General features: G+C 40.6%; 2 protein-coding genes across 3 annotated transcripts; one reads left to right on the top strand and one right to left on the bottom strand.

Annotated features, from left to right (window-relative positions):
- Window positions 1-286: 286 nt before the first annotated feature.
- LOC135170842 (ionotropic receptor 25a) lies at window positions 287-5,077 on the top strand. The gene is made up of 5 exons (XM_064136920.1): window positions 287-645; window positions 955-2,108; window positions 2,813-3,660; window positions 3,847-4,185; window positions 4,288-5,077. The coding sequence occupies exons 1-5, from the start codon at window positions 504-506 to the stop codon at window positions 4,622-4,624; spliced, it is 2,820 nt and encodes a 939-aa protein (XP_063992990.1). The 5' UTR covers window positions 287-503; the 3' UTR covers window positions 4,625-5,077.
- LOC135170862 (arginine kinase) lies at window positions 4,829-16,794 on the bottom strand. 2 transcript variants are annotated; one of them, XM_064137001.1, is made up of 4 exons: window positions 16,634-16,794; window positions 6,839-7,196; window positions 6,182-6,556; window positions 4,829-6,046 (listed from the first exon to the last, which is right to left on the bottom strand). In XM_064137001.1, exons 2-4 carry the CDS (start codon window positions 7,181-7,183, stop codon window positions 5,699-5,701), a joined length of 1,068 nt encoding a protein of 355 aa, XP_063993071.1. In that variant the 5' UTR covers window positions 7,184-7,196; window positions 16,634-16,794; the 3' UTR covers window positions 4,829-5,698. The 2 variants fall into 2 exon arrangements, with proteins under 2 accessions (XP_063993071.1, XP_063993070.1); XM_064137000.1 differs by lacking the exon at window positions 16,634-16,794 and adding an exon at window positions 9,259-10,135.

Raw genomic sequence — 16,794 nt, 5'->3', positions numbered from 1 at the left:
TTTCTGTACAATTTCCTCAAGTTTGGGTTCTATTCACTTCTGCAGGGGGTACATTCAGTCTGAATAATCCCTCACGTGGTGAACGACGTGGAAAAATTCAATCGAGGATTTAAGATGTTTTTTTTTTCTACAAAAATCGAAAATCGAATTCTTGTCGACTTTTCCGTAACTTTTTTCCGATGCCCGTATGTTTAACTGTTGAACGTGCAAATAGATAAACAAGAAGTGAAGACAGATAAGCTCTAAACGACGAACAGGAAGGCGCGATGAGGGTGGACACAACTAATAGGACAACAGTCGGCCGGTTGCGTTCAGGACGAGGGGACGAGGACGATGGATTGATTGGGTCATCCCCGCGGCAACGTACGGCCAAACACTCATCAAAATCGAGACTACAGGAATGAAAAGATATTCAGTCCTTTTGGAGTTACTCCCCGAGTCACGTGCAACTGCACTCCCGATAATTTTATATTTTCATTTATCAGTTATATAATTTATAGTTTATGCGCCGCCAATTCGTGAACATGCGAAAGCTGCGGGTGCATTTCATTCTGACGTTGATGTCAGTGGTCTTAGTTGATGTTCAGGGTCAGAATGACGGGCAAACGAGCGACGGGCCCACAGGACCCAGAGCAGTCAATCTGTGTAAGCAGTTCATTCCTTACGGAGTCAAATTTTAGAGAAAAAAAATCATATTTTGAAGAAAATCTAAAATATGTAACAGTATTACCATAAATTAATTAAACAATTAATTATTCTCGTTATATATGAAGATGAATTCCTTTAGAGGTCACAATGACTGTCACAAGGGTCACAAGTATGAAAATCCAATCCCTAATTGCCAAATCAATCATCTCCTCATTCGCGAATTTCAAAAGACGTTAAATATAACTCACCAGTGACGTGCAATTGAACAATTAATGCCAATCCTTCCTGACAAATTTCTTCTTCCAGTTGTCATCAACGAGGAGACGAACGACGTGGCGAATCGCAGTGTCAACAATGCCCTGAAGAGCATAAGGGACAATCACATGGGGTGGCTGGGTGAAACCATAATAATCCAAATAAACGGCTCTGACCCTCGTGACGCACTCGAGAGAATCTGCACCGCATGGGATAGAGCAGTGCGCGACGGTGGTCGTGGGGTGCCCGATCTCGTCCTGGACGTAACGAGAAGTGGCTTTGGAGCTGAAACAGTGAACTCCTTCACATCAGCAGTGGGCGTGCCAACCCTCTCCGCCCAATTCGGCCAATATGGGGACTTGAGACACTGGAGGGACCTCACCCAGGACCAGAAGAAGTACCTCATACAGGTCCTGCCACCGGCGGATTTGGTCCCCGAGGCCATTCGCCAGCTCGCGATCACCATGAACATCACCAATGCTGCAATAATGTTCGATCAAAACTTCGTTATGGATCACAAATACAAGAGTCTGTTGCTGAATGTACCCACCAGACACGTCATCGTCAGGGCAAAAGAGTTCCCAGCCATTGATGCACAACTTTCACAGCTGAGGGACCTTGACATCGTCAATTTCTTCGTCCTGGCGAAGGAGGAGGTCCTGACAGCGATTCTCGATGCCGCCGAGGCGAAGAACTTCACTGGCCGCAAGTACGGATGGTACTCCCTGAGTCTCGAGGAGTTTACGCCCAAGTGCGACTGCAAAAATCTGTCGGTTCTCTTTTTCCAACCGCAGTCCACCAGCTCCAGTCAACAGCAATTGGGGGGTTTGACCAGCAAAGGACTCCTACAGCCGCCACTGATAACAGCTGCATTTTACTACGACGTAACTCGTCTCGCTGTTCAGGCTATGAGGGACGCCACTGTCAATAATCAGTGGCCGATGGAGCCCCGACACATCACCTGCGACGAGTTCAACGGCAACAACACGCCAACAAGAAATTTTGATTTTTTGGAAAAATTGAGGAACGTCACCACCGATGGAAAGTTCGAGCCGACCTACGCTAGCTTCCACTGGGGAACACAAAATGGCGATCATATGGCTAACTTTACCATGAAAATCAGCCTCATTGTTATCGATGATGGCAATGCCATTTCTACAAATGCCATTGGGGAGTGGCCAGCGGGAATTGACTCGCCTCTGCAGGTGGGTCTCGACATGAAGACAAGTTCTGGAAATTTATTAAAATATATTAATTTTTGTTGCTCTGGACACTAAATGCGATATTATGCGACTTCATAATTTTCGGATAACTCCGATGACCTAGTGATCTACTCCACTTGCATGACAAACACTCAGGTCATTCCCCACTGTCATGACGAGGGTAGGGGTTGGGAAAAAATTCATACTGTGGGCTGAGTTCAGAAAAGTTCAGAATCATTCTCGAAAAACATTTTCCAATCATATCCAGGTCGAACCCCGAGTAACTGACACTGACATGACACCCTCGAGGAACCTTTGGACATCGGTCCCAGGTCGACAGTATTGGGATTAAAAGAAATAGAGGGGAAGGGTTACTGTCTATGATAGGATTTAAGGTACTTCGAGAGACTCCCAAAAACATCCTCAAGGAAAAAATACCTCAAAAAATACGAAAGGAATAGGAGGATAAAATCCTCAAGGAATAATAAATATTTAGTTTTTATTTATTCTTACCTTCCCATACAACGAATTAGGCAGTTTATGGTCCCCTCACTCCTCGATCCTGCGACCCCCACGTCACCACGTCCGTTCGTGCGACGTAGACCCCTCGGCCTTGGTTCTCGTTGTTAGGACAAAATGACAGTCGTGGAGACTAGAATACTCTAGTCGCCCTGGAGTCCGTAAATAATGAAACCTCGAATTTCCAGATTTCTCCATCAAAAACGGAGATCGTCCAGAATCACACAGCCGTAAAGAGCTTTCGTGTGGTGACCGTCATCACCCCGCCCTTCGTAATGTACGATCCCGAGACAGACGAGTGGTCAGGTTACTGCATCGACCTTCTAGACAATATCCGAAATATTCTCCATTTCGAGTACGAAATTCGCGAAGTTGCTGACGGTGAATTCGGCTCAATGACACCAGATGGCACGTGGAATGGAATGGTCGGAGAGCTGAAGGACAAACGAGCGGACATCGCCCTGGGTACCATATCAGTGATGGCTGAACGAGAGAATGTCGTCGACTTTACAGTACCTTATTACGATCTAGTGGGCATATCGATCCTCATGAGGAAGCAGAAGGCAGCAACATCGCTGTTCAAGTTCCTCACTGTTCTGGAGAACGATGTCTGGCTCTGCATACTGGCGTCCTACTTCTTCACGAGCTTCCTGATGTGGCTGTTCGACAGATGGTCACCATACAGCTACCAGAATAACCGAGAGAAGTACAAGGACGATGAGGAGAAGAGGGAGTTCAGTCTGAAGGAGTGCCTCTGGTTCTGCATGACGTCCTTGACACCTCAGGGTGGTGGGGAGGCCCCGAAGAATCTCTCGGGGAGACTCGTTGCTGCCACCTGGTGGCTCTTCGGTTTCATCATCATTGCCTCGTACACTGCCAATCTCGCTGCCTTCCTGACAGTCTCCAGGTTGGAAACACCGGTGGAATCCCTGGATGGATTGAGCAAACAGTACAAGATCCAATATGCACCAGTTCGTCCTTCAGAGGCTTACACGTATTTCGATCGCATGGCGAAGATCGAAACTCGATTTTATGAGTGAGTTTTGTCCAGCTGACGAACTACATTAACGTTGTCCTGGAGTGGATTCAGTTTTCAGCATTTTCTCATGAATTTTCTTTCACAATTTTTGGATTTCCCTGGCAACTTCATCTGCTGCCCTAAGAAACCACTTTGGTAATTACGATATCTTGACTCAATTGACACGAACATTTATTCTTCCAGGATTTGGAAAGACATGAGCCTGAACGACAGCCTCTCAGACGCCGAAAGGGCCGAGCTCGCTGTCTGGGATTACCCGGTGAGTGACAAATACACCAAAATGTTCCAGGCGATGAAGGAAGCGGGATTTCCGAAGAGTAAAGAGGAGGCGGTGCAAAGAGTGCGAAGAGAACTTCAAAATTCATCCCAAACAGACTTTGCATTCATCGGAGATGCTACTGACATACGGTACCTGGAGATGACAAACTGCGATCTGATCATGGTCGGAGAGGAATTCTCCAGGAAGCCGTATGCTATTGCAGTCCAGCAGGGCTCACCACTCAAAGATCAATTTAATAATGCGTGAGTATTTATCTAATTTATTTTTATTTAAACAATTTCTACCATGTGGTGTGAAGTGTCTGTGTGACCTACCGACCCCAAATCATCCCCTGAAACCCGCAGGATCCTCCACCTACTGAACAAACGCATCCTAGAGCAGCTGAAGAACAAATGGTGGGCGAAAAATCCAGCGAAAAAGACCTGTGAAAAAGAGGACGACCAGAGCGAAGGGATCTCCATTCAGAACATCGGAGGTGTATTCATCGTCATCTTCGTGGGTATTGCACTCGCCTGCATCACCCTGGCCTTCGAATACTGGTGGTATCGTCACCGCCCGAAGAAGCTGGAGCAAAAGCGCATGGCAGCAGCGAAGAAATCCTCACACATGCCGAATCCAATCAGGCTGACCTTGGAGCCAGCTAGGGCTCCTCAATTTCCTGATGTTCGTTCTAGATTCTGAAAGCTCTGGGCTTTCCATCTCTATCTTTTATAACGTGATAGGTATAATTTTAATGACTTTCACTAATGAATTGGTCATGACTCAGCATGTAACAGTCAAATTAAAGTAAAAATTTCAATCTCGAATATAAAAAAATGTCCAGCTCATAAAATTGAAGGTGAGATTGAGTTGTTGTTGATGGATTGATAAATAAATAACAAAGCCTCACGGTGTAATATTTTTTATTCGTGTTTGTTTTTTTTTTCAATTTCTAATTCTGCATTCGATACATCTGGTTTCTCATAACAGTGACTTTTGAGGAATTAATCCATCTAATTCGCTTGTGTGTGCTTTCAATTCCAGACGATACGAAAATTCGTTTTATGACAAATAAAACAAAGACATGAATGTTCTGCCATAAATGGAGGGGGAGAAATACGATTAATCTCGATGTAGAAGCAAATTATCGGAAAATCGCGGATGTATCCATATCATTTTCACGAGGGGTTCGTACAATTTTGCAACTACTTACGTATCACAGTTGCTTTCTTTATATTTTGGCAGAGGACAAGGGGTAAACGACGAAAACACACTCCCCCATGGTAAACTGAATATTTATTAAATACCAGGAAAAATTATAATGAAGTTAAAAGCAGTGGGGGAAATCATACAAAAGCGATTTGACGGTTTCATCCGAAAACAGAGAAAAGCGGAAAATTTTTCGTTGACAAAACGACAGAAAAAAAGTGAAATAAAATGAAAAAAAAATGCCCATTCTACACTGAACTGCACGAGTGAATTTCTTCTCCATTTTTATTTATTTATTGGGCCAGATAATACGGAAATTCATTAGAATTATTGTAAATCAGTTTGATAAGAGTTCGAGTGGCCATCGGACTGAGAAGATATTTTTATTTTCCTTGTTTAGTCACTACTAAAAATGCTAGACGTTTGATTCAACATTTTGATTGTAAATACGATCTCGTCGTCTATGCTCATCTCATCTCATCCTCAGTCAAAATGGGCACGAGGAAAATGAGGTATGGGGGATGATTTTTGACAAACAGCTGGAGGGGATGAAGGGGCTTGAAAGATTTACAGCTCTTTCTCGATCTTGATGAGCTCGGCGATGCCATCGTGCATCTCCTTGACTGCCTGGTACTCAGTGAGACCAAGACGACGCTTGTTGGAGATATCGTAAATACCGCCCTCAGCCTCGGTGTGTTCACCGCGTGTGCCGCGCACTTGGAGATTAAATTTAGCAGCGACTTCCTCGAGTTTAGCTTTATTTGCTGCTAATTTGGGGACCTTGATGTGCACTGATGCACGAACCGTTGTACCCAAGTTGGTGGGGCAGAATGTTAGAAAACCGAGACGATCGTCGTGAGAGAAAGGCAGACGTTTCTCGATGTCGTTGACAGCTGTTACGAGACGACGATAGACCTGGGGAAAGGGAATTTATTCGTCGTTATTTTTTCCTCTTCATTCTTCGGATTTTCATCTTCTAAAATGCCCCCCACTTCCTCCACAAATACATTAACAATAAAAATATGGAGGGACATTTAATGAATTACTCACCTGTCCCAGGTCACCGCCCATCTGCATTGAAATAATGCGAAGATGATCCTCCTCATTGCACCAAACAAGGAATGTTTTGGCATCATTGTGGAAAATACCACGGCCAGTTGGCCAGAAACGACAGGCATTGGCCGCTTGGAGGAAACGATCACCTTCCTTGAACAGGAAGTGATCATCAATAAGCTTCTGCTGTACCTCTTTACTCATTCCTGTGAGTGGGTAGAAGGTACCCTTGAGCTCGTTATCGAGGCCAGACAGAGTGCTGGAGACTTTGTCCTCCATCTCCTTGTACTGGGCCTCAGTCAAGCAGGGGTTGAAGGGATAACCGTCCAGGGAACGGCCGCATCTCACACGAGTTGAGACGATGTACTCGCCCTGTAATTAGATCATTAAAATTTCATTAAAAAAATTAGTGAAATACTTTACCTCCAATTTAACATAATTATAATCTTCAAAAATATGTTACTTTCCTATGAATTCTCAATGAAAATAGAGGCACTATTAATTTTTTAATTTAATTAATTTTTAATGAAGTCAAAACGAGTAAAATCTCAAAGTTCGCTCTATTTTCCGCCGAACAAAAGGAGTTTCACGGATTGACAACAGATTTATTGTACTTGAGATAAATTTTATCAGAAAGCAGATAATAAAACTTACAGTTGGATCAAGATTGCCGAGCGTATCAACATCACCAAAGTCCTTGGGTGGATGCTTATCAGTCTTTTTAAATCCACCGTGATACTCCTCAATCATTGGATCAAAGATATCAGCAAAGACATTGTAAGCCTCAGCGTCTGGTGCATAAATACCAAATCCAGAATCGAGATTCTCAACCCCAGATTGAATGCAATCGAGAAGGGTCGATCCAAACGATGTTTTCTTGGTTTTTAGGGCATCGAAGGTCTCCTTGGAGAGATGTTTCTTCAGGAGGGATTTGCTGTCGGAGCCAGCGAGCTTGGTGAAACCAGCCTCCAGCTTGTCCAATACTGCTTGGTCAACCATTGTATTCTTCTTACTGCAATTACAGGGTAAACGTACTTGATACATTCCTTATGAACTTTGCGCCTTAATTAGGGTAATTAGTCATTTAACTCAGTGGATTTTCATGATTGACAGCCGATTCTCATAGAGATCACGACATAAACAATTGAAGGTACCTTCCCTCCGTCAGTAAATAAATTGCGACGTACTTTTGGGACGAAAAATTACCGGAAATTATTCTCCCTGGGGCTCACGTGATTTGCACAAATTAGGTCATTACGCGAATAATTATTTCAATTTTTCGGGGAGCGTTTGTATCGGTGCGGAAGGAAGCACGTGATTCGGATCCTGATGAGTTGGACGACGTGCGTTTCAACGAGTGCGTCATGTCTTCGCTGAATCGCAATGAGTTCAATAAGAGGAAAAAGAAGACATGAAAATAGCCGTTAATCAACTCCTCCGTTCATTTAAGCTCTGTTAAGCCTACGTTAAACTTTAACCTCAACTAGTCTCATCAATCTTGAAACTTACGTCGTATTGTACAGTCTCGAGTGAGGCCATCTTTTCGTCACCTTAATTAGCCAGCGCGTCGGAGTAATCATCTCACTAACAATCTGACCGAAAAAAAAAACCTTCAATTTCTGTCAGTTGTGACACTGCAAACTCATTGTCTCGCTCATTTATTCATTACTCAATTCATAGAATTAGCCAGTTCTTTACAGACCGTTGACCTTGGTGTCATGGTCTGGGAGGTGCGGATGTCAGTCGACGAAGATATTCAGTAAAAATTGAGGAGCAATTTACGTAAGTCGGGATTGTCACGTCATTTTTTTCCGAGGAAGTTGGAAAAATTCGAAGTTGAAAAATAAACTCCGGTGGATTTTTTTATTTTAATGAGAGTCTGATTGAGAAAATAATTTATGCGGCACTTTGGTAGTTTTTTTAGGTCAATTAACGCGAAAATTACGCGAAGAGAAATTGATTGACAGTTTTTTGGAATTTTTGGCACCGGGTGGAGGAGATGACCCTGCATCCCTCGAACATGACAAGTAGCGCCGCCCCACGAGGGGTAGCATTAGTGGAACCGGATTTAGGGGTGAGTATCACCCCGCGTCCATTGGTCCTTAATTATTCCCAGGATTTCCCTCCGCGAGGAGACGATTTTCTGACAGAAAATAATTTTTTGAGGATTCAAAGGCCTTGGGATGGGGTAATTTCAATGGGAAATATTTTCCTCCCTTCAAAAATATTCCCACCCCCTTGAAAACACATGAAAATATTCCCCCCAACTTCATATATTTTCCAAATAGACCAAGAGTTGATAAAAAAAATTCTATATATCTATATATGTGCTTAAAAAATGTTTATATAATAAAAATTAAATTATTAAAAAATACTCCAATAATTTAAAAAATCTGTTCTATTTTTTAAAATAGATAGAACCCATGCGAGAATTTTGTTTATATTCTTTAAAATTAATTGGACCAATGAAAAGTATTTCCACATATTTTTTTAACGAAAATTTTCATTGGAAAAATTCTTATTCAATTCTCACTGCAATTACTTTCGCGGAATATCCGGAGCCTTCAGGAACTTGCGGATTCAAACAACTCAATATGGCCGCCGTGCAAATCAAGATCCTTTTAATTCGACTGTTTGCAATTACCCCAGCAAAAACTTACTTTTCAATACCGCCAAAAAAATTATTTTCGAACGAGAACAGTTGTACACGCGACAGTCGTGCACGCGAACAATGTTTCAAGTTTACAAACTATCGGATTGAAGACGAGAAGATATTTTTACAGAAGCGAATTGCAAATTTATGTCAAATATTACAGCAAAACTACTCTAAAGTGAGAATCGATATTCTAAAAAAAATCGTCTACACAAGAATATTCATGAAAATTACTAGAAAAATATTCTTTAGTCGTTAATGAAATAAAAAATAATTTCCAGTAAAAAATTACGTGGCCCTTTGATGAAATGTCCACAAAAAATTTTCCATCGGATATATTTTTTTCTCAATCCTACTCTAGAGTAATCGTGCTGGCATATCTGCGGACTAAAAAAAAATCTATATTAAGACAACCACATACTCATCGCTCGAGGCAGTATCCTTGGAAGTGCATCCACCCATCGTCGCAACAAATCCCCAGATCGTACCTCAGTGTAAAAAAAAAAACTCACCGGCAATCCCCGTTGTCACCCCACAACCCCCAGAGCCCCAGAAATCACCTTCGATTAAGTACTGAATCAGTCAACAGTAGTGCAAACACTTTTCAACCTCCACAAGTGGAAAATCCCCTCAGATACTCAGACACATCGGTCCAAGGACGCAGCGACAAGAAAATTAAACCATCTCAGTATCGGAAAAAAAAATGAGAGGTGTGTCCCCACTGCAACTCCCGTTATCTCACCCCCCAGTGGGCAAAAACACCCCCCGGAATATATCACTGAAAAATCCCGTCGATGACGTTCCTCTTCACACCACAACCGCTTCAACTCACTAAACTCCTGGGACTGTCAAACGTTAAAAAAATATATCCTACCCCCCTCAAAATATTCATCAAAAACCGATCAACCCCTCACTAAAATCCCCATCAACGTCAGTACGAAAAAAAAAAAAATCAACTCGACAACTTTTACAAAATTTACAAATTTTAATTGTTATCTGTCTGACACAAATAATTTTTTTTTTTGTCAATTACTACTCCCCTTCCAGGAGTGATGTGAACACTACAGTATCTACTCTATCACTAAGCAGTAGTAGGAGGAATTCTCTGGGACAATCTGCGTGAATGCGTTCGGGGGTATATCCACCTCTTCGTTACCGCTCTCTAGCTCTCTGTTACTCACAATGAGACTTGTACTCATGCTGAGTGTAGAGTTCTCATTCGCACGATACGTTTTTTTTTTTATTTTTTTAATCGAGAAAAGACCCGGTTGTAGCCACCCCCTTTCGTCCGTTACCCATCTCACTCCCACCCTCACGCGCAACCCAATGTATTTCCTCCCTTTGGTTACCAGAGTCTGGTACACTTACTGCCCCCTTCTTGCTTCCGCCGCACACCAGGGTGGGGCCCGTCTACGTGGCGTGTACAGCATAGAGGGGATTTGTCACACGGTCGATATCACGCACAAAGCCCGCGGAATTCACGTTCACTAGGATGTCAGCGCATGCGCAGAATGAATTTCATCCCTTGGGATACCACCGCCTGGGTAATGCGAAAAATATTCCTGGACCGGTGGGTGATTACCAGTGAAATATATCGAATTTTTAATTGGGGAAAATGGGGGATGAAAAAGGACTTGTTAATGAATATTAAAGAATTTTTTTTTATTGTTATACCGTACGGGGTTGGGGGTGATTTATTTGGGATAGATCAATTTTTTGAGGGGGGACTTTCTGTCCGAGGGGGTGAGTAGAGACTTTCGCACTTGAGAATGACTTTTCACCCTCGGGTGGAAATTTTTGACTTTTTTCGATCTTTGGAGAGTAAAATACAATTTTTCTTAGGGGGTGGAGAGAGGGGTGGGTTTTGGAATTAATGGGGAAAATACATGTCTTGAGATCCTTGTGGAATGTTAATATATTGATCGAGTATTGAATTTCTGATTGAAATGAAGAGATAAAAATTTAATCTGAGTTTTCGTTCTATTTTTATACTCAATATTAACGACATTTTTATTTCCTGGAATTCTGAGAATTATGAGATATAATATTTGTTTTGTTTTTGGGCCTAAACAGACTCGAATGACTAAGACCTATTTAGTCATTAAATTAATCGTGAAATATGTGTTTTTAGCAGCCAAAGTGCATTTTATTTTTAATTTCTCGCCAACTCCCGATCTAAATAGTGAATGCGTTATGACTCTCACCCCCCGGGTTGGGGTGGAAAAAATAGAAAAACACTCGAAAAATGGTGCTCCCGAAATAACTTGAAAGAGGTTTAAGACACGAGGTACGAGGTGATAAATATAATTGTGGATAATTGACAAAAAGAAAACTATTAACTAATAAAGTATTCCAAGTTAATTATTTCACAGTTTTATTATTTAAAATATCTCGTTAATAGGGAGATTGTAGTTTATATAACTGATTCACCTTTTTCCACATAAATCGTAGAACCAAAAATAGTCTTTGCAGCTATTAAATGTATTTGCATTGCTCGTGGGAAGACATTGAAATTCGCAACAACCTCTGAATAATTAAATAATTTTATATATAAATTTTTAAGGACTCTATGGCCTTATGCGCAAAAAATTGATCACGTAATTGCATTTCCTACCCTGATGCAAGTCTGGTGATGTGTCTGTATAAATTCAGAAGCGATCGATGCTTCATAAATCATATAAATTCAATTCTCTTTAAATTTTACATTTAATTAACTAACAATTGAGTTGAATTGCTGCAGGCAAATTTATTTTGTTCGGGGGTGTGAGGCTTGAGGAAAGGGTCGCAGGCGCGGGGGTACGTAATACCCGGTTTACCGCACGGGGTGGGGCCAGTGATGATTTTAATGAATTTCAAGGCGAATTACTGAGGAAACTGGGGAGTGAAAACCGAGGAAAATCGCGTAACAGAGGAAGTTATTTTATTCGGAATAAAGAAAGGAATTACAGTGCCATTCATGGCCAATGTCAATTGACATGAGGTCTTTTTGACTCGTACATGTAACAGAAAGACGTCAATACTCCGATTGCACATTTTCCCACGACTATAAAATAATTTTCTGCCGGTTTTTTTAATAGAAATAGTGCCACCGATCACAATAAATCGTTACGATATCATTGAATATTTGACAAACTTTTCCATTTTTCCAGTAACAAAAATGAACATTTATTTGGGAAATTAAGTTCACTTATTTTTGTTAAAAATTGTAGTACTTTTTATTTGATAAATTGTGGTTTGTTAATGTGAGGTATTGTCTCGGATATTTGTGGAGAAAGTTAATTGTCTGTTGGGGTCTTTTAGAAATTTTTATGGAAGTAATTTAAAATAACGAAGATGAAGCCCTCAAAGCTCTCGGTGCAAGCACCAACGTCTCCGGGGGAGTTGAAGCAACGCCTGAGGCTCAGATTATTCTTAGAAATGTACATATGTCGTTCACAGCTTCAGTGTCTGCGGTTTCAACAGGTTCTGGGGGTTTCCCAGGAATAGAACTCACAACTAATTCGTAGACACGGAGTGAAAATTATGTGGTAAATTTCAACAACTGACTGTTTAAATTCACCAACTGGTTGATGAAACAATGAATCACGAATTGGTTATCAAATTTCCTAAAAGCAACTGTTGTTTTTCAACAACTAGTTGTAACATTTCAACAACTAATTACTTATTAAATATTTTTTTTAAATATTGTCGAGGATTTTTTTGAAGAACTTTTGTGAGCCAATCGATTTTCAGAGTGAAAATTCGTAAAGATATTTTCGTTTTTAAGTCTTTGGAAGATAATTTCACTCGAATATTTTTAAAAGACCATTTGTTATTCGAAGATGTCAAAAATGCCTGTCAAAAATAGTCAAAAAATAGATTTTTTTTTTACGAAGAACCGGATTTTTCTGACAGAAATAATTTTCTCCTTCAAAACAAAATTGAAAAATCAATCTTGTACTTTTTCGTTTGAAAGGTTCATGACCTTCGCGAAGTGTCTATTGTTCATCAATAATTTTTGTATATTGGTCGATTTATCGATCCCCTCAAATTTATCACCAAACTATTGTCAGCAGTAGAATATAAATTGAGTAATGGTTCCCCCTCCGGGGAATTTTGATTTACAAATGGCTCCACCTCCGACAAAATGTGTATTGACTAATCAGTGAGCATAAGTGATAGAGTAATAACGTCGGGTATCGAATTCGATCCCTCCGCAGGCCCCGATATTCCGATATTCGATACTCAGACGATGGGAATGTCTCCTAGAATGATTTAACGGCGGTTAACACGCGAGACCTTCAAGGTAACGACCAAATAAAAAACAATAAAAATCCATTTATTGTTTGATGACAACAGGACAAATTGATCGAATGGAAGAATTATTGATTTTAATTTCACTGTAAAAAAAGATCGTAGAGATCCTAAGTCGACAAATAAAATAATGAAAGTAAATTAATTGGGTAATTACACGAGACTGAGAGTCTCATAATCATGAATTTGTATATCGGAAATTATATAACAGATAACTGATATATGTAATGTAATGTAAATATGTGTATATACAATTATTATTTTGGTTTCTTGTCGTCAATATTTTTTAATTAAACCAAGTGGTGTATCCGGGGATATGTCAGACCGGTGGAAGTGAAATTTCGCAGGAAACTGCAGCTCGATAATAATAACTAACAGTCAAAATTTTGGATTTTATGGACATTTTACTGAACCGTTAGACTGTGATCATGTTTCAAGTATAAAAATAGAAAATTATCATATTTCAGAAAGTTTCACTGGGATATTTCCATCGCAACAGACAACGAGGAAGAGACAAACACCAATTACAGAAGTTAAATAAATATTAGTTCTGCAAATTCCCCTAGAGTTGAAAAATAGCGCTACAAAATTCTCGCAACTACAAAAGGTTTGTCTTCAAACTGACTATAATAAATATACTTTCTCCTTCTTAATAAACATTACTATTCAATATCATGACAATTGAGAAAAAAAAATCATAATTAATTCGAATATCTAAATTTTTCTGTGTGGATTCACCTCAGGACGTGGGCCCCGTATTTTAGGTCAATTGACACTGAAAAAAAATCAAAAATTATTTATCACATCACTCGCGTGATCCCGAGGATATCGTGATAATTTTTGACTCGCTGAATTCACCGAACGAAGTGAATTTGCAGAGCTAACATTTACCCGAGCTGACGTAATTTTTTACTCCGCACTCTCAACGCATTAATTATCGTCGATTTTTTTTTTCGTTTCATTCGAATCATTCACGTGATTCACGGGCCCCATGATTTCTCCTGATTAAAAGTCCAACGACTTTTCAGACACCTTCACTCTATACTTCGATGTACCTTGAAAATATTAGAGACAATTAAAAATACAAATCCACAATTCCCATTATTTATAACAATTATACCAGTTACCTAATGGATTCATCAAATTTATTTGCTGCACAATTAAAATGATGTGAACGTCTAGGGAATTTTCCCTAAAAATTGCAGTTGAAAAATCCCAGTAAATTCCAGTAATTTTCTTGATTCCAGTAATTAACCCGAAATTTTTCTGTCTGTGATTTGTTTAAAGGAAGTCTCGTAAATGTTTGAGTATTGGAGCTGCACTATTGTCATCTGGATTGAGTTTGAACCATCCTCATGCTCGCCCCCGAGACCCTCCTCCATTAGTCCGCAAACTATCAATTTCCGTTTTGAGTTATCCAACGAACAATGAGAGTATATCCATGTCGCATGGCTGAGTCTCTTAACCACATCGATTGATGACAACGTATGAACTAATATCTATAGTTCCATGATCGGTCACGAATATAACGTGCGCGAATAAATAATGAAGTCATCCATTGGAAATGGGACATTTTGAATAACGAAACTGAAGGAATGACCTTGAAATAATTAATTAATTAATCGCTCGGAGGACATCCCCTCGACACCCGTTTCCTAGAGGAATTAGGGCACGTGATAATGAGGCACAACACCCTGGAGCTTGAAAAACTTCACCAGAATCGGTTTTATTTATTCGAATCGGTTTAGCGTCGAGAAGAAAACGTAAATATCGTAGCTCACATTTGTCGCAATTGTGGACAATAAAAATGTCTGTTAACATTGAGGGTAAATATAGACATTTTTCTTGGTAATATTTCCGTCAGACATTCAACTTGACATTTATTAGGTTTCGAATGGAAATTTCCAATCGTCGACGGGAGCGTAAATTTTGAGCTACGATTTTAGGGATTTTTTTTTTTTTGGATCGGATAGTTATATTAAATTACCGAAATTTTGGGTCAGTTACTGGGAGCAAGTTCTTTGCTGCAGGCCCCGGGTTCGCCCGGTAGCACCCGGGGATAGTGGTGCCATCTAACTTACCAAATCGTTTGGTAAAGTTTATCCTCCCCTACGTGAAAATTCCAATAATCCGGTTATTTTTTCCACTGGGTAATTTTTCCTCAGCAGTCGCCAACTTCGTCCGATTTCTGAATTTGAAGAAAAGCCAAATTCTAAAATTTTATTCCATTTTCATCCGCCCAAAATATATGTCAAACTACCCTCCAACATTCTCCGCAAAAATTCCCAAATTTCTCCAACATTTCTGTCAAATTCCGCTACAAAATTCTGAAAAGAAAAATTGTAGAGACTCTCAATCTGACGATGTGATAAGACCACTCCACATTTTCGTATCGACCCATTTATCGAAAGTTTTTATCAATCGATGAGCCAAATCATTTATTTACCCGTCGATAAATCTGATCAATCATCGATTCGCTAAACAAACCTCTCGCCAATCTACTCACTGAAGTAATTTTCATGACGGAATTGATTTACCACAGAAACTCACGAGGGATGAGCGCCACTGTACCCGTAGCATCCCCGAGTTACGTAACCGACGACTGCACCCACTCGATCGAGTTTGCGTAGTTGTCGACAGCATTGAATGTTGAAAATTGTCCTCACCAACATGTTCATCAACAAAAAAAATGACAGATTAACGTGCTCAACGATTTAACAATAGCCCCGACGCGATTTCCGCGAAAAAAAAAAAAAAACGATCGATCGATTACCCGAACAATCGAGGCAGATCGACTTTATTGACCGTCCGAAGAAGGGGTAAATGGGTTCGCCAATGGGTTTCGAGAATGAGTCCGAGCACTTCTGCTCTCTTCTCGGAAAAAACGAGTAATAAACTTAGTCGTCACTGAAGTGTAAACCCTTTCGAGGACGAAAACGATATTCAATCACCATCGACTGTTTCGATTTCACGGAAAATGTCATTCACCAATTGGGTCAGGCCAGGGGCACCTTCCAAAAGGGGGGAGGGGAGCCAAAGTCCTTGAAAGTTAACCCAGAGAATTAATCGACCGTAGCCCCCACGCTCCCCGAAATCCTTAACCTCAACAAAATCAAATCGAACTTCTCGAAATGATTTTTTCCCATCCGCTGCACATCTTTCTCATATTTCCGTTGACCTTGAATCACGAGACAATTCGAGAGTCGATTTGTGCCCGAGTGAATCGATGGCTATCAATTTTTATCGAACGATAAAAAAATCCTGCTATCGAGAACAAATCGATTCACCGAAAAATTAAACACCGGTTCACAATTGGGTACGTGGAATCGGTCGGGTTGAAAAAATAATTATCGACTCGAGGGATGACATTCTCGTCGCCCTCCGTCGCTCATGGAAACCAGTGAAAATTTCTATGGGCGCCCTAATTGAGGAAAAAAATGATTTTCGAGGGGTCGATTGAATCAGAATTTTCTTTTCAATTTTAAAAAAATATCTGTGCTCACCTCGTTAGACAAATCTGCAGGAAGAAGTGAAGGATAACAACACAGGATAGCGAGGTAACACGTCGAACGTACACGCGAGTCGGGAACGAAGTGCCAGAGGAATGGGCCAACCGTTGCCCTTCCGCTCAGAGCCTCACCCCCCTCCCTCCCCCCGCCCCGCG

This window comes from Diachasmimorpha longicaudata, chromosome 18 (genome assembly GCF_034640455.1).
Source record: "Diachasmimorpha longicaudata isolate KC_UGA_2023 chromosome 18, iyDiaLong2, whole genome shotgun sequence".
In the NCBI taxonomy this organism is placed as follows: Eukaryota; Metazoa; Arthropoda; class Insecta; order Hymenoptera; family Braconidae; genus Diachasmimorpha; species Diachasmimorpha longicaudata.
The sequence above is the reverse complement of the archived record's forward strand: the minus strand, read 5'-3'. Positions and strand labels throughout refer to the sequence as shown.